This window comes from Hippopotamus amphibius, chromosome 9 (genome assembly GCF_030028045.1).
Source record: "Hippopotamus amphibius kiboko isolate mHipAmp2 chromosome 9, mHipAmp2.hap2, whole genome shotgun sequence".
In the NCBI taxonomy this organism is placed as follows: Eukaryota; Metazoa; Chordata; class Mammalia; order Artiodactyla; family Hippopotamidae; genus Hippopotamus; species Hippopotamus amphibius.
In genome coordinates this window covers 66560613-66588351 of record NC_080194.1, presented here as the reverse complement: position 1 = coordinate 66588351, position 27739 = coordinate 66560613, and the positions used below count along the sequence as shown (strand labels likewise).

Below are 27739 nucleotides of genomic sequence, written 5' to 3'. Positions count from 1 at the left end.
ACATTTACTGAGCACTGTGTGCTAGGCACAGTGCTGAGGGCCTTATATGTGAAGCACTGCCTCTTTAAATTCTCACAGATCCATGAAATAGTTGCTGATGGTATCACCATTTTACAGATGTGAAAATAAGCTTCTGTCATTCAGCTAACTTAAACTAACCATGAGGGAGCTGCGATCTGAAATCAGGTGGAATGATCTGAGCTGACATTCTTAACCACTAAGCTAAGATTTAATAAATGACCTTTTCTGGATACTTACTCATATGCCCCCAAACAAGGTAATCATGGTACCCTGTCTCCTAGAGGACTTTAGAGTCCCGCTTTCCATATAAAATGACTAATTTTTAAATAACCTTACAAGGGAAGTAATATAATTTCCATTTTACAAATGAGAAAACTGAAGGCACAGAGTTCAGTGGTTTCCCAAGGTTGCATAGCTTATAATTGGTGAAAGTAGGATTCAACCCCTAAGTCTATCAATTCTTTCAGACCCATAAGCCTGCCTCCCTGTGTTAGAACTATCCTGTCCCTCAGCAGGCTTTGGCTATCTGATCTGAAATCAGTGTGGATCCAGGCATTTCTGGAACCCATTTAAGTCTGCGGCAAGAATTTCACATTCCTAAATCTCTCTCTGTGATATACAGTATCAACAGTCCAGCAGCTCACGCGAGGCAGATTTATTATGACGAAGCCAGTGGTGAATCAAACTCTTGGAGTGTGGTTTGTGGGCGGCACTGAGGCGGAGGAAGAGAAAAATTCACCGATTCTTACTCCCCCAGAGCACAGACAGCAACAGACAAGAAAACAGAGCAGCCTTAAAAAGATGCCTGCAAGCAATGGGTGCTAAGAGAAGGCCAGCATTGCAGTACTAGGGAGGGAAGGGGAGGGGACTCTGCCGTCCTCTTTGCATTTTTTTGGCCACAATCCCCCACTGGTCTATCAAGAGAAATGGGTCTGAGAAAAGCAGCATGATTCTCACCACAGCTCCTTAGCCAGTTTCCAGAGGTTATCAGCATAGCAGGCGGCTGCTTCCCAAATCCAGCTCTGCTCCCCTCTTCCTGGCTGAGTCTACGGTGTATCAACTCCGCCCGCCAGCACGCACTCCTGACGCTCTTGAGTTTGGGCCAAAGCCTCTGAGGAGTGAAGCAGGTGGGGCCGCCTTCTCAGGCTAGTTGCAGAGCTAGTCTGAGATGCTTTGCAACACAAAAGGGCCAATTTAAGAGATGGGATTACTTTCTCAATTCCAGCCTTTTAAAAGCAGTAACAAATCATTTTCCAGATGTTGATTGTTTCACTCACCTCTCTCTCTTTCTCTTCTCAGCTAAGAGCTCCTTAGCACTGGAAAGGTGGTGAATGGGACGCCTGCCTGGGGAGCCTGCCGAAAGGAAGACTTCTTACCCTCAAAGCCCATCCCACCCTCCAGCTTAGCCCGTGGCGTTTGAAATTCCAGCACTGAAGTGTTAGTCCAGTATCTTCTTTTAAAATGTAGAAGAGAGTAAACAAAGTTATTCATACTGTGGAGTTAATTCTTCAGCTGGCAGTCTGGAATCTGCCAGTTCCCTGCAGGCCAGGAAATGCCTGCTTACATCAGCCTTTTAGGCAGGAAGAGTATTCAAAAAGGGATGGTCTAGGGATACAGAACTTTTAATTTCACCTTTTTGTGTGGCAACACCAAGTCCAGAAACTATGTCCCCTAAGTCTGAGAAATCAACCGCTCTTTTCATTTCTATTAGACTTGGAAATCCCCCAATGTCAACATCAAGACCTTGTAGTTTAAACTTATCTTGATATTCTGAGGATGAATAGCTAAAATTTGGAAATTAGGATGATCTTTATTCTTACCTAAAAGTACCTTCCAAACATGCTTAAGGATTCTTAATTTTCACGTAGACTACAATTTTCTTTCTTTTTTGATCTGTGCGATACATGCATGTGAAGCCAAGATGTAAATACTGCTATTCATGTATTGATTGATTGATCAGTTGCTATAAATGGAGTCCAGATATTTAAATTTCCTCTCTCAACTATTGATTATCGTTGCAAGTTAGTTTAGTATGGGCCCTGTTTCCCTGCCCTCTCTGTTGCTACTCAAATCAGATGTTATGGTCACCATGGTAACTACCTACTCTTTCACCCTGTTATTTCATTTATCAAACTTAAAGTGCACAGGCTAGAAAATCCTATGATTTTTTTTAAACTCTAATGGGAATCAATCACGCTCACCTAAGATGGGGAGTCATTTCAGTGTAAATGTTTTATTTTAAAAAATCAGTTGAAAACATGTTCAGTCAGAAACAAATTCTCTTGAGATTGCCATATATACATTAATATGTATAAAATAGATGACTAATAAGAAAAAAAATCAAATTGTACACTTTAAATATATGCAGTTTATTGTATGTTAATTACATCTCAAAAAATTCTTTTTAAAAGGAACAACAACAAAAAAGAACAAATTCTCACTAGGAAAACAGAACTAAGGGGTTGAATTGGCTCAATTGCTTGGAAATTTTTTAAATGTTCAAAGTGGTTTTCAGGAATACAATGCAGCCAAAAAAAAAAAAAAAAATTGGAATATCTGAGTCCAGGGTATATGGGAAGCCTTTGTACTATTCTTGCAGTTTTCCTTATTTCAAATAATTGAAAACTATTATAACCAGTCAAGAATAAATAAAGGGAAATCAAAAAAAAGTGGTTTTCAGGGATAAAATGGAATTATCATTGACACTTCTAACTGGTCTTGACGGAATGGCTGCCTCAATGGGCTTGAAAGCTGTGGGAGTCTCAGAGGTTTTAGATTGGGTCGTAAAATGAAACAAGGTCTGTTTAAACCACACCTATGGGGATAGAAGTGTATTTTTCTGTATGAATTTCTCTCCCTCCCCACACAAAAACATTGGGAAAAAAGCAAAAATTTTTTCCCTTAAAAGCAGTACTTTGCTCATTTTTTAACAATTAGTATTGGCTGTCAGTCATAGTTCTAGATGATAAGGGAGCAGGCTGAAATCAGAGGAGTCCCTGAGGCTGGAGCTAGGAGTCCAGGCCTGGACAGATAAACAATGAAACCCCCGAAGGATGTGGGCTGCTTAATCACAGAGAGTGTCTCTATTAAGCACCATTATTTGACCACTATTTCCAAGGCAGTCATCCACAAGTGGGAGTTGATCACTAGGGCAAGTCAGTTGTTGCACATCCTGTGAGAGACCCCATCTGCCTAAAAGAAAAAGTGCATTGAGAAGTTTTCATCAAGAATCCTCTCTTTCTCTCTCTCTCTCTTTCCAGGCAGCCTGAAACACTGCCCCTCTTAGCTCTTAGAAACAGACAGTAAGACCCCTACAGATGAGAACTCTCTTCCTGCCCACAAATGTCTACCTTGTCTAAGACAGGTGTTTTGCCTCTTTCCAATCACCAACATGGACAGGAGATAATTGCAAAATGACTCTCCCACCATCGCAAAATTATTATTTCTAATAGAGAAATTCTGGTTTGCAGGGACCAAGACTCTCCATTTCCTCTGCTTACTGAGGTTGAGTTTCCACTCGCAAACTGAACGGGTTAATTTTGTAGCCTCTGCATAGAAAAACTCACCCAACATGATCAACAAATCTACTTATTCCCTGGTTGAGACAGTTTTTGAGTGTAATGCTGATTAGTAAGCCACTCAGGACCCTCTGAACAGACTTCAGGGATGCAGGGACCATCCTGAGCAGAGGCCACTGTCATTGATATTCACAGCCATTAGCAGCGGGTCCCTCCCCACCTTCCATTCCTCACCTCCCAGGGCTCATGTGGTTTGCAGGAATGAGGTTTATAGGGAAACTAGTACAACAGGATGCCTTTGTACTATGAGTGATACCAACACTAACATCTGGAAGGCCTGGGATGCTCACTGTCACTTGCTGCTCTTTACCCATCTGCTGGCTGCCTCGTCCTCCCCCACAGCTCCCAAGATTTCTTTGTGGCTCTTCCAAAGCCTCCAGGAGACTTTTCTAGTTCCACCTCAGCCAAATCCAATTGGATGCTTTCAGTCAAATCACTTACACTTAGTTTTCTCATCTGTCAAAATGCATATTTAATGAGATCAAACAAGAGGAAGTGCTCTGGAAAGTTAAAAATTTAGTATAAATGTAAGACATTACAGAACTGTAATACAGTAGAACTCATACTATAGTTTTGAGAAGATTTCAGACAAAATAATAGGTTTCAGAGGCTATATAGCCTTTACTTCATGCCATCCCAGTCCTCCTAGTGATCTACGTTAGAAACTTCAGCCTCAAACCTTGATTCCACATCTAAGGAGGTATTAATCAATCCCATCAATTCTACATCCAAACTGTTTCTCTAGTCTGTCTGCACATCCCTCTTTGTCACTGCTGTCATCGGCATGAATGAGGCTCTCTCTAAACTGGTTCCCTCCCTCTAATCTTACCTTCTCTCAATGCATTAACCACACCAGCAGTCAGAAAGCTCTTTCTAAAACAGTCAATCGATGTTGTCTAGCCTCCATTAATATCCTTTGCTGACACCTCATTAACTACAGCATAAAGCCCATGTTCTTAGCGAAACATGTTACTCCTTCCACAGACTTGCTCTCCTGATAGCCTCTCTTCTCACTGTCTTCTTCCTGGAAAACTGGTGGCTTTGCAGATAGCTCTCTCTTCCTTTCTGTCCATTGACTCCATTCATTCTTCCAACACACCTTCAAACACTGCTGCCACTGGGAATCCTCCTGAGCTTCACAGACTGAGTTAATGACCACCCCACGATTCCCACAGCACCTTCTGCATACCTCTTATTCCAATATTTCTCACATGGCCCTGAAATGATTTGGATCCTTGCTTGACTGAAAGTACCACTGATAAGACCCAGAGTAGCATTTCTGATGGCCTGGTTTTACTGAATCATGAAAGACTCAGCACAAATCCCTGGACACATCTGACAGCTCCGGGGCAAGGAGCCATCCCTACCCTACTTTCGGTTATGGCCTGTGTCATAATGGCAACACCCTTGGCTTAAGCCTGAATCACAGACTCCTCCTCCAGAAAACAGATTTAGTTTCTGGGAACCTGTCTGGTTCCTCCACTTTAAAACTGAACTGAATGGGAACTTCAGAGCTTATATATCAGTAATGGCAAAGTAGTACGACACAGTTACTTTGTCCAGGCATAAATAAAGATTGGTAGAACACTGTTGCCCTGGTTTTGGTTCTTTCCTTCTATAATATAAGGATAATTATTGTAACTACTAGGTAGGTAGCTTCCAGGGTACTGTACTGTGAAGATCTCTGAATAAATTATTTTAGACAATGCTAGGTTAGGAAGAGTTCTACCCAGGAGAGGGGTGTATAAACATATCTTTCTTGTGCATCAGCTGTTTAGCAGGCAAACTTAGAAGGCTTGAATTCTCCTGATGTTTTGCCCTAGTCTTATTCACTCAATACTATAAAGGGAAGTATTAAAAGTTATTCTGAAAAGGACTCTAAATACAAAGTCTAATGCTGACTAACTTCCATTCAAATCCAAAGCCAAAAAGGAAAGGGGATCTTATTAGGCATAAGTTTCCTGTGGCACTTAAGTGACAACTAATGAATTTACAACAAAAATAGGTAGAGTTTTCCAAAAAACATATATCAAACAATAACAACGTCTGTGTAGGACAGCCCAAGCCCTCCTGAAAAAGAAACACCCCAATCCTCTCCAGGATAATCATGCTTACTCACACAGGAATTACTCTTCCTTAGCCCCTGAAGCTGGGCATGACACTCTGGGACAGTTTACACTTCGAAGAACTTGCCAAAATTGACTATGTAGCACATCACTTTGCATTAAATCCTCCAAACCAGCCCAACCAGTCTTCACCATTCTCTGTGCGCTGAAAAACACAGGATCATCCTTCTCAATGCTACTGATAAGGAACTACTATTAATAGTCAATTCGATGGAGCTTCTGAGCCTTTAGAGCCTTTAGAGACCATTTTGGGCAAAGTATTGACAGAATCAGCAAACTTTACACACCTTAATAATTGGGTGTTTTGCAGTGAAGCTGACTTGTCCGTTTCTATACAGATTCACTTACTGCTAAATGAACACATGATCATTTAAGAAGAGAGCATGATACTTTATATACCATAATGTCAGATCAGAAACCATGCAACTTGTATCTGAGAATTAAATTACTTTTTAGAACCAAAAATAAAACACAACAAACTTTTTTTCAATTGCAGGCACAATACAAATTCATTATGAAAAAAAGAAGAGTTTTATTTAAAGAAAAAATATTAGAATGAAATAGATATTGCCACCCAGGGTCAGTCATTGAGAGTATTTTGGTTATTTCCTTCTATGAATTTTTTTAACAAAATTAAGATCATACTGCACAAAAAAATTTGCACTTTACTATTTCATATGCTGTATACTGCACACATTTTCCTGTGTTTTAACAGCTCCATGTCGAGAGCATTTTAATGATTTTTTATTTTTTAAAATTTTTTGGCCATGCCCCACAGCATGCTGAATCTTAGTTCCCAAGACCAGGGATTGAACCCGTGTCCCCTGCAGTGGAAGCTCGGAGTATTAACCACTGGACTGCCAGGGAAGTCCCTTAATGATTCTTTAAAACCTTACTGAGGGAATTCTCTGGTGGTCCAGTGGTTAGGACTTTGTGCTTCCACTGCAGGGGGCATGGGTTCCATCCCTGGTCAGGGAACTAAGATCCTGCAAGCCGTGTGGCGTGGCCAAGAAAAAAGGAAAAAAAAAAAAACCTTTACTGAGTAGATGTTTTGTAAATTCCTTAAATTGTCCCATTCTTGAAAATGTGGTACAATATTTCAAATTTTAAGATTGGATATTTAAGCTACGATATACGTGATATTCCCAAATAATTTAGATGACTAAACATATTAGCAAGGGTTAGAAATGCCTAAATAATAGTCATTATATGTAGACTAGTGGTTATGAGTTTATTCTCTGGAGTTAGCACACTCACTGGCTTCACATTTTGGTTCTGCCTCATCTGACTGCCCCTCTGAGTTATGTAACCTTTGTAACATATGAAGTTTTCTTATGCCCTAAAAGAGAATAAGAGTTGTACCACCTGATAGGTTATCACTAAATTAGTGTCATTAAAGCACTTAGTGCAATGTTTGCCACACGATAGTCAATAAATGTTAACTATTCAAAAACAATTATCGATGTTATTAGTACTTTGTTATTTAATATTATTAGTAGTAATTATTGTTATGATTAATAACTTGTTATTAATCATTTGATTTTGCTGGGCTGTGGCAGTGCTGTCAGAAGAGACCAAATGGCACTTACTGATTAATTTAGATCTAACTAATTATTTTAAAATATGTCATTTAAGGAGAAAATCATTTTGTATTTTGGGATGTGATTTCAGAAGGCAGGTACAGAAAGCTCTTTTCTGGAAAAGAACCCAGTTAAGGGCTGGTGAAGTCCTTGTTTAATTGAAACATTCTGTCTCAAGATTGGTAAAGAGCTAAAGGATAATTTTGTGAAAAATCTCTCCCCTCACTCCAACCAAACATCAGGTGACCTTCAACTATCCTTGAATGTCTCATACACTGGGAAACTTCTTACCTACCAAGGTATCTCTTACACTTAGAAAATTCATTTTGTATTGAGCCAAAATATGTCTCTCTGTACCTTCAATGTATTAAGAATAAACCCACAGGTCACCTCTGACAAGCTTTAACACTGAATTTTCAATACAGTGAACTGATGGGGATCACAACTTCTAACGGATTTATTTTGGAGTTTAAAAGAGATCGGTGAGAGCCCAAAGGCAGTAAAACCAAGATTGCATTACTCAGACTTAGTGAAGAATTGACAAGATTTATGTATTCATTGTCATGTGTGCTTTCCTGCAAATTGAATAATCTAAAATAAAAGGAAAGCTTAATGATATTTCTTGGGAAAAAAATTTCTCAAGCTAGAATTCTAAAAAGGCTTTTTAAAAGTTCATATGGAAACTCCTTTATATAGTTTCCTGTTTCATCTGGGGAGCAGAATGGGGGAAGGGCAGCCTTGGGACAAGTTTTGGCTAGATTTGTAAGCTTGCAGCTCAGCTTCTGATGGCATCTGCTTCTCCATAACTGAACCACTTTCTACACAGAAGTGAATGCTTAGAAGTATTTAGAAATTGACATCAAATGACAACTTTGGTAAACAAGGGACTATATGAGTCACAGAAGCCACTTGATGAGGAAAGTGAAACTTCCATGCTTGTAATTGCTTACTCTCCTCTATCTTGCAAAGGCCTGCTCGCCACTCTCAGTTAAACAGTAAAATGAATTACTAAGAGTGATCAGATAAGGGAAGACTGTCTTGCTCTCAGGCACCCACCCCCCCAAGCCTTTGTTTGAGACCCTTTGCACAGAGACTTGTTAAGTGACTATTAACTTCAACCAGCAACCAATGTGAGAATGCAAATTGGGACCTTAGTCCTGATAGGAATGGAATGTCCGGCTCCTACAAGTTGCTGTTAGGACCCCCTACTATGTGCGTAACCCATGGCAACTCCCCCGCTATGTAACTGCCCGTGACCTATAGTAATTTGTAGCCAATCAGTTTGTACCAATTATAGCTGTATGTTTTAACCTATATAAGGAGAGGACTCCCCTGAAACGGGGCCCCCAGAATTTTGGAGCGTTAGCTCATCTGGGTCCGCCGGCTCAATAAACCTGAGTTCTCCAACTCTCTGAGTGTTGTGCTTGGTTTCTCGTGGGATCAGTTCTTTTCTGCAACACACTCAAAAGAACTTAACAAAAGTCATCATCTCAGTACTGTGGATCGTACCTCTCTACAGATTTGTTTTAGCCATCAGGCATGCTTAACTGTCACGTTATGAGAAAGGCAGAGTTCCTCTGCATAAAGATCACCTGACTGTAGTTGCTATTATTTTTCTACTTGAAGTGTTTAGCACAGAAGTTGGCCAGTAGCTGGTACTCAATAAATACTCAGGCTGATTGAATGACTATTCATCCCTAGGGGTCATAGATAAATGCCTAGTCCCTCCAACCTCTGGTTACCCTGGTAGGTACTTAAACATTGGAGGACTACCACTTACTCTCTCAGCTCCTTTTTCCTCTTCCACTGCCATCACTTCTTTCCTCCAGGCTAACTATCCCCAGTTCCCACCATCTCTTTTTATAGCCCACATCTTCAAACCCAATCACCCAAGTAAATTCCAAATGTGCTTTTGTTTGTTTGTTTTTAAAGAGAGAAGATCTCAAGTCTGTATCTCTGAGACAGAAGAAGCTCCTATGCTATCTGCAGAGCGGAGGTCATGGTGAACTCACCTCTGGACAGCATTCTTTAAGTAATGTTTTTCATATTGCAAATCACAACCCATAAGAGAGTTGTGAAGTCAACTTAGTATATCATGGTCAATATATTCTTTAAAAAAGTAGAGTAGAAAGTATCAGAGGGTATTGCACACAGTAAGAGTGTTATTTCATAAAATCTAAATATCAGTTTTCTAACTGTGCGTGCCTGTGTGCTGTTATGTGTCTATATTAATATATTTATGCTTATTTATCATACACACAAGTAGGGCATCCCACAAGGTGCACAGAGTTGGGGCTAGGTATTAGCCCCTACTCCCCTGCTTGACCTGGCACCTTTATGTAGGGCCCAAACTACACCAATAGGGACTTTCCTGATGGTTCAGTGGTTAAGACTTCACGCTTCCACTTCAGGGGGTGCAGGCTGGATCTCAATTTGGAGAACCAGGATCCCACATTCCACATGGCACAGCCAAAACCAAAACACTGCTCTGATATGAGGGGAGACTTTGTGTATGTGCGTCCCTGAATTTTAGAGTAATTATACTTGTGGTCAGCTGGGGCTTCAAAAAAAAAGTTGGAGGGACTTCCCTGGTGGCACAGTTGTTAAGAACCCACCTGCCAGTTCAGGGGACATGGCTTTGAGCCCTGGTCTGGGAAGATCCCACATGCCGCAGAGCAACTAAGCCCCTGCGCCACAACTACTGAGGCTGTGCTCTAGAGCCCGTGAGCCACAGCTACTGAGCCTGAGTGCCTAGAGCCCGTGCTCTGCAACATGAGAAGCCACCGCAATGAAAAGCCTGGGCACCGAATCGAAGAGTAGTCCTGCTCGCCTCAACTAGAGAAAGCCCGTGCACAGCAACGAAGACCCAACACAGCCAAAATAAATTAATTAATTAATTAAATTAAAAAAATAATAAGTGGATAAAAATCTAAAGCCCACTTCACAAAAACAAAAAAGTTAGATGTCAACACTGGCCAACTGGAGAGAGCTAGGAACGGAAGGTGAGGGCGTCACAATCACTCACATAAGCACAGGCTCTTCTGCAGTTTCATCCGTATTCATTTGCACATTCAGCCAAGAGCTGCTGACCAGTAACTGCTGAGTGAATTATTAAGGATCATTAATTTGGTACTTAAATTAGTGCATTACGAGAGTTTATTAAGCACTTTAATTTGGCATTCCTCCAGGAGGGCTAGCTGCCATATGGTGTTTGGTTATGTCGCACAGCTTCTACTGCACAGGCAGAGAGGTGGAAATTCTGAAATGTGAGGGCAACTTGCTTTTTTAAAAAGCCACTGCATCCTCAATGTTTTCTTGAGTTTGCCATCATTGTCACTTAGTACTATTCTTGCTTTTAATTATAAATTTAGTTTTATCATTATCTCTTCTATTTGCTATTAATAACCATGTCAACCCTTAATAATACATAATTTGCATTAAATATATTTTGGCCTAACATTTTCCAATAATGAGGCCGCAAGATATATGTATACTCAAAGATAAATCATCTCTAATGGGGTAAATATATTCCTATTCTAAAGCCTGTGTAAATGTAATCCTTCCCAAATCCACGGTTTGTTTTTACAGTCACATTCTTCATCACCAGCAGGTCTGTTTGCCACTGGAAATTGAGAGTGATTGGGATAAAAGAGACATTGGTTGTTTTGGGACTAAGTGGACTGAAGTCTAAAAAATATGAGATTCACCTATTTTTCAGATGAAAAGACTGAGGTCCAGGGATATGAATTGACTAATCAAGATTAGCAAAGGAACTTGGACAATGACTCAGCTCTCCAGATTCTCTTTCTCTGCCATCAAATCACTCGGACTCCAGGTGCACCCCAGAACACAGAGCCTGATGTAGAGCAAACGTCTCACAAGTACGTGCTTAGTCACTTGTTTTACTTACTGTGAGACTGAATAATATAAAACTACAGATTTGTTAGACCAAAAACTGTCAGATGTTGGCACTTTCATTTGGTTCAAGCTAAACAGTGTTATTTTAATAACTCCAGCCTCTGCCACTCTGAGACCTTGATTTTCACAGAAGGAGCGCATAGTGTATTTGTTAAGATCAAAGCCTTGAGCCAAACTGCCGAAGTTCAAGATTCAGATCTTCTACTACCTGGCCATGTGCCCTGAGCCAGATGACTTAGATTTTCTGTCTCTCAGTGTCTTCAGAAAGGAACTGAATACTATATAATATTATTATTATTATTATTCCTAAAATTCAACATACTCGCTAGTTAGCCAAATGATCTGACCAAGTTTGGGCAGCTTTATGCATCTGTTCTGAAAGGTTTTTTCAGACACAGAGTGTTTTCTAGAGACAGAGATTTTGGACCCTCTTTCCTTGGCAAGATTAGCTATTTATTTGTTTGACTGGCATTTGGCTTTATAATTTCCAACGGTTCTCTCAAAGGTCTTATTTCTCTCTGCAGACAGAATTGGTTAATAAATAAAGCAGAGGGGCTGAAACATCCTAGCAACAGAAATCAACTGTGTGTTTGATTTGTTGCTCTGTTTTTACTTTATCTACTTTTGAAAATATGGTTGCTCTTTTAAGTGCCCATTTCTTCTCCAGGCAGTTTAGCTAAAGTATTGCTCTAGAGAAGGAAAAAAAGAAGTATCCAAATTTAAAAAATAGCTTTGTTTAGTTCATGATGTAGAGAAAAGACAACATTCGAGGGTAGATCAGAGTGCGGTAAAGTGATTCCAATTCGACCTGATGCTGACTAATTACTTCTCTATAGATGGTGGTGTTCAATTTACTGAGCATCTGTGCATGTCAGAATTTGGGACACTGTGGGTGGTACAATTCCATGATATCTACATAACTCAAAAAAGCAAAATAGTCCATCTGCAAGCATCATTTTATTAAGTGAAATAAAATACAAGTTCAAAATCTCATTTTGCAATTAAGTGATGGACCAGACTGTAGGGTCCACCAAACTAGATCTGCTTGGATGAAAGTAAATAAACAGATCAGGCCATGGAGGCAGTGCCTCTTCAGAATGGCATTTAGAAAAAGGTTTAGAAGAGAAATGCTACAGTGATGCTGTGAAAGATTCATTACCTCCCAGATTTAGGTATGGGGCTGGAACAAAATTAATACAACTCTTTTATCAGAAGAATTATTTATAGAACTACTTTTCACTGTACTCCTACAATTTCCTACCAAAAATAATAATTCTCGTGAAGAAAAAGTGGATGGAGCAAAAGAAAATAAATTAATTAGACAAAAAAAGATGAGAGAGTTTGTTGAGAAATGAACTTTCATATTGATTGATTCAATAGATTAAATCATGCTTTGATTAATGGTATAAGTCTTCTCCTCTCCTGGATCTATGCTTTTCTCTCCCTTTCTCTTGAATCCAAAAGATGTATTACCTACTTAAGAGGCATTTCAAGTATTAATATATTCAGTGGCAAGGTATTTTAAAGTGCACTGTCTCAGGGAACACCGATCGTAAAAGGGTAACAAATAGAACTGTATGCTTGGTCCATAGTCAACGCCTCTACATAATTGTTAAATGAATGATTAATAAAACAATGAATAAATTAATAAACTCATGATTAGGCATAAAAATTTCTCCTACTTAGCACTGCTATGACTTTGGGGTTTCAGGTCATGTTTTGATCCATTCATTTGACATTTAATAATGGACTTTGTACTTTCTTTATATCAGGCATCATTCTAGGTGGTGGATATACATGATTTCATGACACTCATGCAATCTCAGTTCAGAAAATTACTAGCTACCTTTAATCTATTCTTGGTTTTCTTGATCCCTAAAGTTTTCTCTTTGGCTATTTCACTTAATCTATCAATTTTATCATCTATAAAAATAGGACAGTGTTGCGAAGAATGACTAAACTAGTTCATGAAATGACTTGGGAAACACTTGGGAAACTAAAGGTACTAAGCACACACGTATTACAAATTGATAGTAGATCACTCTGTAAAGAGCAAAGGCTCTGGAGGCAGCCTGCCTGGATTTGGATCCTAATTCTGCCAGTTACTGGTTTGCTGTCTTGGGCAAGATACTGGGGCAAGATACCTCTCCATCCCTCAGTTTCCTCATGTGAAAAGGGGATAGTAACAGTACTGACCTGTATTAGTTTGGCTCAGGCTGTTATACAAAATGCCATAACCTGGGTAGCTTAAACAACAGAGACGCATTTTCTCACAGTTCTGAAGGCTAGAGGTTCGAGATCAGGGTGCCAGCATGGTTGGGTTCTGCTGAGCGCTCTCTTTCTGGCTTGCAGCCAGCCGCCTTCTCACTTTGTGCTCGCACGCCTTTTCCTCAGTGCATGTGTACAGAGAGAGAGAAAACTCTCTGGCGTTTCCTTTTATAAAGGCACTAATCCCATTATGAGGCCCCCCATCCTCATGACCTCTTCTAAACCTAATCATCTCCCAAAGGCCCCATCTCCAAATACAGTCACATTAGGGGTTAGGGCGACAATATATGAATTTTGGGTGGACACGGTTTACTCCTTGGCATGACTTCATAGGGTTATTATGAGAATTACGTATATTAATCTGGGTAAAGCACTTCAAACAGTGCCTAGCACTTGATGAATTCTCAGTAAATGTTTGCTGTTGTTATTTCTGGAGCCAAGTGAATAAAGAGGGCAGCCATTTAATTCACAAATCAGATTGTTTAATAGTACTGTTTATGGAAAATTTCTAGAAACCAAACTCAGTGATCTTTAAGTTCTGGGTATTCTACACAAGAGCATTCTCAGATACATCCACACAACTAATTAAGCAATAAGTGAAGGGACCTTGGAGAGGTCTTTCCTTCTTTTTTTGTCCCCTGACTTTTCACAGTGGTCCTTTGAGGACTCCAGCTGGCTCATCTCTGGAAGCTTTTCTCCTCTCTGGAGCACACTGCACCTTTTCCATCTTTGTTCCACTTTCTGTGTTGATGATATGAGCAGAAGGGAGTAGGAGAAATGGTGAGGCTAGTGTCTCTAACCTCAGCTCCTTAACCACCAAAGGCCACAGTTATTGATAGAAGCTCTATTTTAAATAAACACTATGCTCAGGGTGTTCTATTTGAAATGGTCTCCTACCTAGAGGTCAAATAGTCAACTTGCATCCAATATAATGATCTCCTCTGAAACAATCCCATTTTCTTTTTCTTTTTCTTTTTTTTTGACTGAGCATGGCATGTGGAACTTCCCCGACTGGGGATAAAACCCTTGCCCCTGCATTAGAAGCGCAGAGTCTTAAACACTGGGCCACCAGGGAAGTCTCAATCCTGTTTTCATACTTAAGTTATGGGAGCCTCACTATGATACAGGACAGTTCTTTCTGTTTTTGAACAATTCCATAGACGAGAAAATTCTTCTTTATTTTGAGTTGACATCTACTTCCATAATGTCTACCCACTTGTCCTAAATTTATCTTCTGTGATTGTACTGTTGGAAACATAGTAAATCTCTTAAAAGGTCTATGGGAACTGAACTGGTTCTTGAAGTACTCTTCTTGACTTAGAAATTTCCCATCTTCTCTTCTTCTCCCAGTGATGCTGTCCTACAAAATCTTCCTTTTTTCTTCTTTACTTCCATGTCTGTCCCCCTTTGCTCTATTCCCTCTGTTCTCAGCTCCATCTTCTGGGCCCCCAGGGGCAGACAGTAAAGGAACTCAATGGATGGCATTGAAAAACTTATGAAAAAGGGTTAGTGATAATACCAATTTTCTTCCTTCTGATGTTTCTGTGAGAAAAGGAAGTTCATATCAAGTTCAGATTCCAAAGAGTCTGTGTTTTCCAGGGGAGTAAACATACACCATCGCAAATTATATCCTCCTGCTCTTTAACCCCAGCCAGCTCCCATTACAATGTTGACCAAAACCTACGTTAGCAAACTATTTACTGTCCACATTAATGCTATAATTTACTGATTTAGGCTGCCTGGGGGTGATGTGATATGCAGTACAAAGCTAAGACTTTTTTCCCTAGTTGTTACATTTTAAAGAGGACAGTCCTATTTTTGGGGGTTGCTCCCTAAAGGCACATATCAGTCACATGTGGGCCACTGGCATTATTGTCCACACAAAGTGTACCTGTGTAGGACAGTCCAGCAGGGTTGGCTGTGTTTTCTTAGATGCATTAGGCAGAAAGGCTTTAAAATTTCCTCCTGTCTCAAAGCAGAAAGAGAGATAGTCAGACTGGGAAGCTATGCTTCGTACAAAGAAGCATGGAATTCTAAGTCATCAGCTATCACTAAAGTTGTCACTCCTTTTCTTATCCCTACGAAAGCTGCTCTGCTGAGAGGTTCCCCATCCACCCAAATGCCTGGATATTCCATCTTATTTACCAAGTCCCATCAAGCCTGCTTCCTGAGAACTTGTCTAGCTGTACTGTAATGCGTCTTCATTGTCTATCACCTGGACCAGGATAGTAACTTCCTTGCTTTATTCTATCCATTTTCCTTACTGCTATTGGGGTAGATTTTTAACATACAAGTCCTGCTCAAAATCCTTTAAGAGTTACCGGCTGTTTGTAGTGTAAGTTCCAAAGTGTAGTTGTCAGGGAAAAAGTAGGAGTGCTTCTATTCAACTTTTTCTCTTAAGAATCAGAAATCCAGCCTTGTTACGTTCAATATACAGATTGCTGCTGGTGCTTTCACTCAGTCCGTCAGTGCGTCTCTCTTACGTTTAAGGACTGGAGGAAACTTGAAGAAAGAGAGGGAGTTTCACAAAGCAGAAGGGCCAGAGTGTGCCCCATTGGTTTTTGTGGGCCCATTCAAAAGGATCTGAGTTGTAGAATCTTTACAGTATTTTGCAAAAAGCTAGAAAGTAGGTATAAGAGTCTTGGGTATTATACAGAGATTCACTGGTTATATTGTTCAAAGTACTTATGAGGTGTTAAACCTAATAAATTATACGTTTTAATTTTTTAATTAGCATCCAAATTTTGCTTCTCTTTTCTGGGGATGATAAGTTGCTATCAGAAATATGCCACATAGCAAACGATGGTGTTTAGGAAATGGCAGGGGCAGGAAGGACTCTCGGACCTTTCCCTGAGGCAGGTCCTCATGTGAGAGGTGCCTTCCCTGTACCTGGAGCATACTTATCTCTGAAGACAGTTGGATGCCAAGAGGAATGTGAATGAACAAGCCTTGCCAAGTTTCCCCCAATTTACTACACTTGGTTCATACCTTTGTCCTATCACATCTTTCCCCAGCTTCCACTTTTCATCAAACCCTATGCATAAAAACGCTCAGGTTTAGCCACTTCTTCCAGTCTTCATCTCCTTCTGAAGGCTCTTGTGTCACATGAAACTTAAATGAACTTGTGTGTTTTTCTCTTGTTAATCTGTCTTTTGTTACAGGGCCCTCAGCTGAGCACTTAGAATGGTAGAAGGAAAGATAGTTTTCCTCCCCTAGACAGATAATTAAAAAGAAAAATTAAGCCTATTCAGAATATATAGAGAAAAACACGAATTTGGACTTCAATCAACTCATTCACAAAGTCCATTTCAGGGACTTTCCTGGTGGTCCAGTGGTTAGGACTCCGCGTTGCCAATGCAGGGGGCGCATGTTCCATCTCTGATTGGGGAACTCGATCCCACATACCATGTGGCATGGCCAAAGATTAAAAAAAAGTCCATTTCAAGTGGATTGTAGATCTAAATTTGAAAGTTAAAACAGTAAAGCTTGTGGAAGATACTATAATAGCTTCACAATGTTAATGTAGATAAATACTTATGAGATGCAAAACCATTAACCATAAAGAAAAAGTTTGATAAATATGATTATATTAAAATTAGGAATTTCTGTTTCTCAAAATGTATCACCAGAAGTGTGAAAGGGAAAGCCATAGCAACATATAACCAACAAAGAGCCGATCCAGAATCTATAACTTATTCTCACAAATCAGTAAGGATAAAGAGAGAGAATTCAATAGAAACAATCAAGGACATTCAATAGCTGATAAACATATGAAAAGAGTTCAGCCTCAACCTCATAAGTCATTAGGGAAATGAATTTTAAACCAAAATGAGTTTTCTCCAGGAAGAGGGAGTAGACATTTTTTCCTATTCTTCCCTCTATTTACAACTAATAACTCTAGATGTTACATAGAAAGCAAATATAAGAAAACTCTGAAAGGTAGAGAGAAAGCAGCAGATTGTCTAGGGACCTTGGGATTCAGCACAGGGCTGAATTCCTGGGTTCTCCTACGGCTTTGTATATTCCAGAACTGAGTGCTAGAAAAGCCAGCTACCCAGGAATGCCAACAAGAGCAAACAAACAAAAGCACCCCTCAAAAGCTTGCACTCTCTAGTCAAAGGACCAGGAAAGGAGCAGTCTAGCAACAACAGCTCTACTCCAGCCAAACACCACAGAATAACCTGCGGCCCCATCTCCACCATCAGCAGCAAAGGCTGAGTGGGAAGCCAGGAGTTTCATCCCCACTGGTGGTTAAGTGGAGACTATGGTGTCAGTGGAGACCATGTGGGTAGACTGGACTTTCACCCTCGCCAGGCAGTAATGAGGTACCCCTTCCCCTCCCTGTAGGGGCGGTAACAGAGGAGGCCGACTGGAGAGTCCTGAGATCCCATTCCCACCTAGGAGTAACAAGGAGCCCTTCCCCCATGCCCACCCTCTGGGAGGCCCAAGTAGAGCTAGACTCCATCCCCTCCTGGAAGTTAAAACGTCCCCCTTCACCTACCAGAGCAGCGTTGGAGGAGGCTTACTGAAACACAAGATTTAAATAAGATCCAGAGTCTTATAATATCCCCAAATAACTAGGTTTCAATCACATGAAGACAAAAGTCACTCATCTTACCAAGAAGCAGGAAGATCTTGAACTGAATGAAAAAAGACCATTAACAGACACTAACATTGAGATGATACAGATGTTGGACGTTTCTGGTCAGGATTTAAAGCAGCCACTGAACTTCATTGAGCTGCATTATTTCATTAAGCAATTATAAACATGCTTGAAACAAATGAAAAAATAGAAAGTCTCAGCAAAGAAACAGAAGATAGAAAGAAAAACTAAGTGAAAATTTCAGAACTAAAAAATACAATGGCTGAAATTTAAAAACTCAATATTTAAGCTCAACCATAGAATGGAGAGTCAGTTAACTTGAAGATAAAGGTAAACGTGAAGATAAAACAATAAAAATTCACATCAGGTTGTGTATATTAACTATCTACTACTTTTTATATGTCAATTATAACCCAAAAAAGTGGTTTAAAAAAACAATAGATACTATCCAATCTGAACAACAGAGATGAGTAGACCAGAAAAACAAAACAAAATGAAAAGCAAAAATCAGGGCTTCAGAGGTATGTGGGGCTATAACAAAAGACCTAAGATTCATGGCATGTGAGTGCCAGAAGAAGAGAAAGAGTGGAGCTGAAAAAAGTCCAGTGGATCTACCCTAAAAGAATGAAGGACAAAGTTCTCCAAACAGGAGGTAATGATAAAAGAAGGAATCCTGAACATGATAAGAACAAATTATGGGTAGATACAACACACTTTCCTTCCCTTGAGTTTCCCAACCTCGGTTTGACATTTGAAGAAAAATTATAACAATTCTTAATGTGGTTCTTAATGTACGTGGAATAAAGCTAAGACAACTCTACTATAAATGGGAAGGGCTATAAAAGGAGGTAAAGTTTCTCCACTTCTCAAACTAGAAATGTGTCAATACTAGCAGACTTTGATGACATATATGTATACATATGGGTTGTATATGAAGTATAACACCTAGGGCAAGCAATGAAAACCTATACAAAGTGATACACTCCAAAACACTATAGATAAATCAAAATGGAATTCTAAAAAATGTTAAGTAACCATAGGAAGACAGGGGTAAATAAACAGAGAAGTGAAAACCAGAAAGAACCAAAAGCATAAAACAGAAAACAAAATAAACAACAAAATGCAGCCCCATACAACAAAAATGAGAAACAGAAAGCTAGCTTTAAAAATTTTTCCCATTGGCTATTATTCTTTAAATGGATAGCATTTTGTGAAGAACGCTTACTCTTAAACACCAAAACAAGTTATAAAAAGCTAAAATTTTATATCTAGTTGAGTAAAGCAGATTGTGATTTTATTCAAAACCGTCTTTTTCCTAATTTTATATTGATGTGTTACAGCTGTAAAATAAAACCAAAACAAATAATGAAACCACATTTAAGTAGATATGGATATTTTTAATGATCAAGATGATCAGGTTCAATAAAATTTCTGTTAGTTATGGTAGATTAATGGAATTGATAGATGTCTTGAACTAATTTTGTTTTATAAACTATTTGCAAACAAGAAATTAAATATCAGTTCTATAAACTGTCTCTCACACAAACACATACACACAGATGCACACACACTGGGGTGGTTAAAATGAAGAAGACTGATGAAGTCAAGTGTTGGTGAGGATGAAGAATGCATATGGGACTGTAAATTCACTTTCACTTTGGAAAACTGTTTAGCAATATCTCCTAAAACTAAACTAATCATACCCTATATTCCAGGAATTTCATTCCTAAATATATATGTTTGCTTGAACGGATGTGTACAAAAATATTCATAGAAGCATTATTAGTAATAGTCAAGTACTAGAAATAACCTAAATGAGAATTAACATTAGAATCAATAAATGAATTGTATAATATTTCGTACAATGGAATGCAACATAGCAATAAAACCGAATGATCTACTGTTATATGAAGAACAGCATGCATGAACCTCACAAACATCAAGCTGAATGTAAGAAGCCAGATACCAAAGGACACATACTGTATGATTTTATTATTTTACTTATTTAAGTCTCAAACCAGGTGAAAAGTAATCAAAGGTGTTAAAAGCTAGGATAGTGGTTACCTTTGGGAAAGAGGCAGAGGGTAATAATTGGAGAGGCAAAAAGAGGTGCTGTTTTCTCTCTTAACTGAGTGGTGATTACATGGGTGTATTTACTTTGTAATAACACATGCAGTACACTTCTGATTTATATACTTTCCTGTCCGTATGTTGTAATTCAATGAAAATTTTTATAAAGATGGTAAAAAGAAATACACCTTCTCTATACCTCATAGTACAAGGTAAAAGTGATATTTTAGCAATGAGTGAGAAAGAAACTGATTTTTAAAAGCACTTGTGCCATGGAGGGAGCTTTCTGAAAATAAGAGTTTGGAAAACTTTTCAGTGCTCTATGCACACTAAAAAACATGGGGACAGAGTATCTACCCTGTTCAAAAATGTTCCAAATGAGAAGTTTCAGTGGATTTTGAACTGTTGCTAATAATGTCAATGTGAACATATATTTCATGTATATTTGTCATTGAGCATCCAGAAATTAGATAAATGAAGTCTCTACTTCTGCCTTAAAGTCCTGTATAAACCGTATAATCTAGTGAGAAAGATAAGACAACAACATAAATAGAATAAACTGCGACTCTCTGGGTTTATGTGACCACGTACTTAATGTGAGTCAATAATTCTATGTTTGGCTGCATTAATAGTGACCAAAAATAAATGCATTCATGCAACCAAGGTCAGGGTAACCTTACTGCTTTGGCCAGGTCACAGGTTTAGTGGTCTATGTTTAGTTCTACAATTCGTGTTTCAAAAGCAAGCTTGACTGACTCAGAGGATGTGGTTTTATCCATCTCTGCTGACGGAACTACTGTCCACAATCTTCTAACCTAGAAGCCTCTACTACTCTTCTCTTGTCATGAATGCTGCATTCAATAGGTCCCCAAGTTCTGTCAGTTCTACTTCAGAAATATCTCTCCAATCCATTGCCTTTTCTCCACCTAAGTACCCTATTTTATATCAGGTCTTAATCTCTCTCTCCCTCTCTCTCTCTCTCCTGAACTATAGCAAGAATCCAGTTTAATTTCTTCTAACTCAAAACAGATCAGGTTTATCCCCTGCATAAAACTCTTCACTGGCTTCTAGTTGCCTTCATGATTAAGTTGACACCCTTCATGTGCAGTGTACCTCAATTGACCACCTTGGTCCTCCTCATTTCCCCTTGCTTGCCTCTCTTACCTTTAATCCTACAGTCACCTGGAGCCCTATGCCATGCCTTGAAGATGTCATGCTCCTTCAGGACTCTAGCACTTTTCGTCATGCCCTTTCTTCTGCCTGGGATTCCCCTACCCCCAAGCTTCTCCACCAAACTTTTACTCTTTTACTCATATCAGTGGTTACCTGTGTTACCTCCCACTTGTCCCAGTAGTGAATGCACTTGTGTGTGTGTGTGTGTGTGTGTGTGAGAGTGTGTGTGGGGGAGAGAGAGAGAGAGAGAATGAATGAAGTGAGGGGGAAGGATACAGAGAGTAAGAGTGTATTTGTGTTTAGGAGACCAAGAACATTAGACTGGTATTTGGTAGTGGTGGAGAAATTGGTAGGACGCTTTGAAAATATATACACCCTAGGAGTGGTGCTAGATTCTCAGTTAAAGAGCCCTTGCATTTATTTGTTTTGTTTTGTTTTAATTTTTTTTTCTCTCAGATCCAGGAGCTGATCTTAAGAGTATTTCCGTGTTATGATCATAAGGTTCTGCTCTTTATAATCAAGGGCAATCCATCCATTTTACATACAGTTTCAATCAAGAAACCCCAGATCTCTATTCCAAACTGTAAGCTAGTTGACTGCATTATGATCTGCAATCTGAAGCCCTAGTAAAAGAAGAACTGTGATTCACAAGGTGTATATAAGAAGTAGTCCCAGATAATAAACATTTGTTACTGTTAATGGTTTTCCTACGTCCCCTGCCAGGCCAAACCACACCCGTTGATGACCTCATGGTATGTAAAGATGAGTTTATTAAGTTACAGAAAATAAATGATGCAAACTCATAAAATAATCTGATGAAATCTTCCTTTTCTAACTCCATGTTCACCTAGAGCTTTCTGATGCTATCTTAGTTTCCTATGAAGATTTCCTCTGCTTAGGAGATAAATTTTTTTGTAAACTATTTTGTGTTTTTAAGTCTATAAAACAGTAGAAAAGTGTTAGATGTTATATGAAAAGTAAAATGTCAACTATTATATAAATGGCAGTTCCATAGAGGGTTAGGTGTTAATGGAGCTAGATTGCCTGGTTTGAATCCTGGAACTTCCACTTACAAGCTGTATGATTCAGGGCAGGCTAGCTTATGTTCTCAATGCTGGTTTCCTTGTCTGTAAATAGGAGACAAAACCAGCATGTACCTCATAATGTTGCTATGGGGATTACATGAGTGAAAATAGGTAGAGTACTCAGGAAATAGTGAATACTCAGTAAAGTTTGACTATTTTTAGTCAAACTTTTTTTAGTCAGCCCTCAGCATCTATGCCTATTGATTTCTATGGAATTTTGTTACTACAGAGGCTGGAAAGCTAAATACCACATTTCCTAGACTTCTTTCCAGCTAGGGTTCCTGATGCAAATTAAGTTCCCACTGTTAGATGCTCTTCTGCTGGATTTTCTTAGAAGGCTGAACTAAGAAAGAGGCCTTCTTTCTGCTGTCAGCAAGACCATCCAGAATTGAGTGTTGAGAGGCAGTTCTGTGGTGGTGGAGGATATAGCAACTGCTTTCTAATCCTTTTCCCTTTATCTCTAAGTTGCAATTATAGTGGTATGTTCTTGACTTCAATCCAGCGACTCCTAATTCCTACTCTTCCAGTTCTTCAGTGATACTACATTGAATCCCTGGTATTACATTTCCTTCCTTTTAAACTTCACAGGATGGTTTCTATTTTCCACACAAACTCTGATGGAATCCTATGGCGACCTGTGGTTCTACACATGCGTACGGGGCTGGGATACAAAACGAGCACTGGACTTCATAAGGAATTCAACTTGTAAGGTGTCACTTTTTGGCAAATATGTGAACCTCTTTCCTATGTTGAATGTGGAAGTCAACATCACCACCCTCTGCTATCGAGAAACGACCAACTCACATACATACATTTCCCCTAGTCATAGTCACTCACACATAACAGAGAGTGATTTTACAGTGTATTCTGGACCCAGATGGTTTAATCCTGACCCATAGATTGTCTGCTTTTAGAATTCTGGAAATCCTAAGCAGCCTTTCAGTCTCTGGATCCATTACCACTTTAATTTGGTAGCTGAAAATACTGACACAGAAAATGCCTTATGAATGTTCATGATTCAGCACCTCTGGGAGTCTGGGACACCTGTTTGGCACCAGGCTTTGGTTATAAACAAGGGTTTCAGGAAGATTTTTATTCTACCTACACAGCAGCTGAAACTATGTTGAGTTAGCTGCCCAGGCCTGCCCTATAGCCATCAGATTTCATTCTGAAGTAAAGTGATTAATCTCCAGAACCTATTATATTGAGGGAAAGAATAATTCACTCCCCTTGCTTAGAATTTTAATCCAGCTGGCTCCATGCCGGATGTCTTCTTAGGATGCTATAAGATACATACCTGTCATTAGCAATTAGCAAAAACCACTGAAAATACTAATCTCAGTTTCCAAACTCTCTGGATATCGACATTCGTGTCTGCTTTCCACGCATCTTGATCAACTCACCTACTAATCCTGAGGCTCTTTTTTTTTTTTTTTCTGGCTGAGGCTCTTTTTACAGGATTTAATACTACATATATTCTTGGTGCTTGTGAGACACACTGTAGAATAAAAACATGGCTAGATGCTGTTAAAACAGATTCTATTTGTTGTTTTCTTTACATAGCAAGAGGTGTTCAGATTTGGGGGATGGGGGACAAAGGTGTGTAACACTATTTCTAAACCAAATTTACAAACTTGTATTGCCTTTAGCTTTCTCCTGTTCTACCCTAATCCTCCCACTTCTGCTTTGGATTCTAAAACCTCCTGTCTCTTCCAAGATCTTACTCTCTCTATTATTCACTCACTTTATCTTTAATCTCTCCCTCTTTCCTAGATCATTTGTCAACAATTAAATGTGTTCAAGCATTTTCTTTCTTAAAAGTTTACAACACTATGCTCCCTTCAGTTTTTACCTATATCTTTCAAAGCAACTCCTTAAAACCTTATTTCTTAGATTGGGGTCAGGTGACATACCACGGCCCATAAGTTTTTCATAAGAATATTACGCTTATGTTTTCATTTTCAAGATTATCTTGAAGTGACGTAAACACATTTTAGATCATCTGGATGACTGCCTTAGAACCAAGTAGTACTCTGAGATTTTGGTACCTTTCACCTTTGTGTATATGAATACCTTGACACCAAGTGGTATTGCTTTGTCTTGAGGAGAAAAGAACAGGGGTGGACATGTTATAAGATTAAATAGTGTCTTGGGGGCATTATACAGAAATGGAAAAATGGTGGGAGGACTGAGTCATTACATGGCGCATGGAAGTGGAAGTGTACCAAACCCAACACAACCTGTAGTCACTACCGTAATTCATATTGAGAATGGTTATTTAATTTGACAAAATAACATAAGCTATCGTATTAAAATAACACCGTAAGTTTGAATTTACTTTGTTTAGAATTTTCATTATATGTAATTTATAAGCATATTTTGGTTTCATGGTTATATTAGTGATGTAAGTATAATTTATATCTAGTTTATATTTATATATATTTAAGTAATTTAAACAAAAATTAACCCAATGTGGGGTTAGGGATTCTTTCCCTTTCTTTTTTTTTTTTTCTTTTTAAAAATTTATTTATTCATTTATTGGCTGTGTTGGGTCTTTGTTGCTGCACATGGGCTTTGTCTAGTTGCAGCGAGTTGGGGCTACGGGGTGGGGCTACTCTTCATTGTGGTGCTCGGGCTCCTCATTGTGGTGGCTTCTCTTGTTGCAGCACATGGGTTCTAGATGCGTCGGCTTCAGTAGTTGTGGCACACAGACTCAATAGTTGTGGCTCACTGGCTCTAAGGCGTAGGCTCAATAGTTGTGGCGCACGGGCTTAGTTGCTCCGCAGCACATGGAATCTTCCTGGAGCAGGGATTGAACCCATGTCCCCTGCATTGGTAGGCAGATTCTTAACCACTGTACCACCTAGGAAGTCCCCCTTTCTTTTCTAAAAACACATATAGAGCTTACTATATGCCAGATGTTAAGTATTAATGCATTTAATTCTTATAATAACCTTATGACGTAGGTTTTATTATTAGCCCCGCTTTGCGGAGGATGCCTGTCTGAGGCATGAAGAGATTAATAGCCCTCCTGAGGTCATACAGCGAGTAAGAGGTGCAGCTGGGATTTCAATTCAGGCAAGCTGGCTCCAGAGTCCCTGCCCTTAACCATATGGAATGCTGCCTCCTTTTGGATAGAGTCTGTACTTACTCTGTTAAGGTATGAAAAACTGTACCTTAGAGGATATCACCTATCTTTGATATACCTATTCACCAGGGTTCTGCCTTTGCTTTTTTCTCTTTCTACTTGATCTGTTCTCCCAGGGTAACATCATTGATTACTATGGTTTTAACTACCAATCACACCCTGATTATCTCCAGATCTCTAACCATAGGTTAGAACATTATCCTGTTCTCATGATGCATATAATCAACTGGACATTTTCACCTGCAAGTCTCAAAGGCACTTCAAGTTCAACCTAAATTGAACTACAAAATAAGCTTTCTTATTCCTCCACTGCATCCCTATTTCAATAAACCTACTCTATTATCTCTCTTGTTTACTGGCCCTACTTACTACTCAGGATGCTCACTGTTTGGTGGGGGAGAAAGACAAGCAAACCAACCATTATTGTGGGCACGTGACAGTACATGGGTCTGTCCAAATGGCCAATGATCTCAGAAGGAGATATGACTCTGCCTGAGATAAAAGGGTCAAAGACAGATTCACTCAGAAGGTGATATTTAACTCTCTCAAAATAATGATTACTTGCATCTTTCTCCTTCCTCTTGCATATAGGTAAAGGGTATCTCTTAGGTATACTATTTATTTTGGCATTAGAAAATATATGATAACTTTTCACTTTTCCCACAAAATGTAATTTCTACAACTTTGTTCCCTCTTCATTTCCACCCCCCCACCCCCAATAAGAAGTAGCAAGCGTGCAGGGTTTTTGGTTTTCATTTGAAATGAAACAAATAAAATGTTTTCTTTATACTTTGGAAAGATCAGATTCATTTATATTTAAAACGTTTTCTATCACTCTAACATTTTATGGAGAAAATACTACATAGATTTTGGTCAATCATGAAGTTTTGCCTGACTCTGCAACAGCTGCAGACCAGTTCATTACTGGTCATGGCTCGCTCTATGGCTTTTGTGAGGCTGGCCATCACAGGAGAGAGATCCTCCTAGACATGTGTGGCTACCACATGAAATTCTAGCAGCACAACTATGATGAGAGGTAGCAGTGATGATTAGCATGGAAGGCCATAGGATCAAGTCAAAGCTGCCAGAGAGGCAACTTTTCTACCTTTCTTCTTTCTTTCTTTCCTTTCTTTCTTCTTTCTTTCTTTCTTTCTTTCTTTCTTTCTTTCTTTCTTTCTTTCTTTTTCTTTTTCTTTCTTCCTTCCTTCTTTCTTCTTTCTATTTTTACCTCTCTTCTTGAAGGGGTAGTCATGATAGTATCTGTTTCAGGAACACTTTTATTGCGAAAACAAACTCATTCAAATTGCTGAAGCTAAAGTGGGAATTTTATTGTCAGGATATAGGTGTCATCTCTAAGAGCCTGAGGGAAAGATGTGGAATCTGACCCTGAAAGAAACTAGAAATGGAGTTTTCTGTTATGGTCTCTACCATTTGTTTCTCTCTCTACCATATGGTCTCCTCTTGTTTCTTTCCTATGTCAGTGTCATTTTTCTTTCCCTCCGAGGACCCACATTCTCCACACACATGACCAGACACAGCAGCTCCCACTCTGGTCCCTGTCCCAGCTTTATGTCATCTTTGAGTTTAAGTATGAACATAAAGAGAGAGACGAATACCTCTAAGACCCAATTTCAAATCCCAGGAAGGACCCTCATAAGTTCATTTTGGTTCATACCTAGCTGTGCACAGTATATAGGGACCTATATAGAGGAAACTGGCAGATACCTTTAAATTGTGTAATACAGGTGTGTGTTGTAAATATTGCAGTTTTATTCCAAAGAGAGAATGGCCATAAAGCCTGACCTCATGAGATGAAATAAGTGAAGCATTTCTTTGCTTCCTAGTAAGAATTATGTTTCCATTAATTACAAAGACTGCCCTACTTATAACCACCCGTGTTACTGAATAAGCATGACTCTCTGGGATCAGATTGTCATGAACTAATTAGACTCATGTTCCCTTTCACTATCAGGAAGGGAGAAGTCTGATTTGTGCTAAGGAAAAATTATGGACAAAGTCCAAAGGAGGTCACCAGAAAAAATGCGTGGGCTTGTTTTTGCTCTAGTTTTTAAGCTAAAGCATCAAGATCAATCTCTAAGATTTTCACATGACCCAGCTCACTGTCTCTAGGATTTAAGGCTAAAACTCATTTAGGAATAAAGAATGTGA

The 27739-nt window shown here is 39.2% G+C and overlaps 1 protein-coding gene across 5 annotated transcripts in view; it reads right to left on the bottom strand.

The window, feature by feature from the left end:
* DLG2 (discs large MAGUK scaffold protein 2) overlaps positions 1-27739 on the bottom strand; it is a 1973535-nt gene that overhangs the window by 242153 nt on the left and 1703643 nt on the right. Inside the window, exon 1 of one of the 5 annotated variants that reach the window (XM_057748304.1) lies at positions 979-1086. The exons of the other annotated variants lie outside the window; for them this stretch is intronic. Coding sequence (XP_057604287.1) covers positions 979-1015 — 37 coding nt within the window. The 5' untranslated portion in view covers positions 1016-1086. Of the gene's footprint in view, positions 1-978; positions 1087-27739 lie in introns of those variants that run through there. 5 annotated transcript variants of the gene reach the window in all.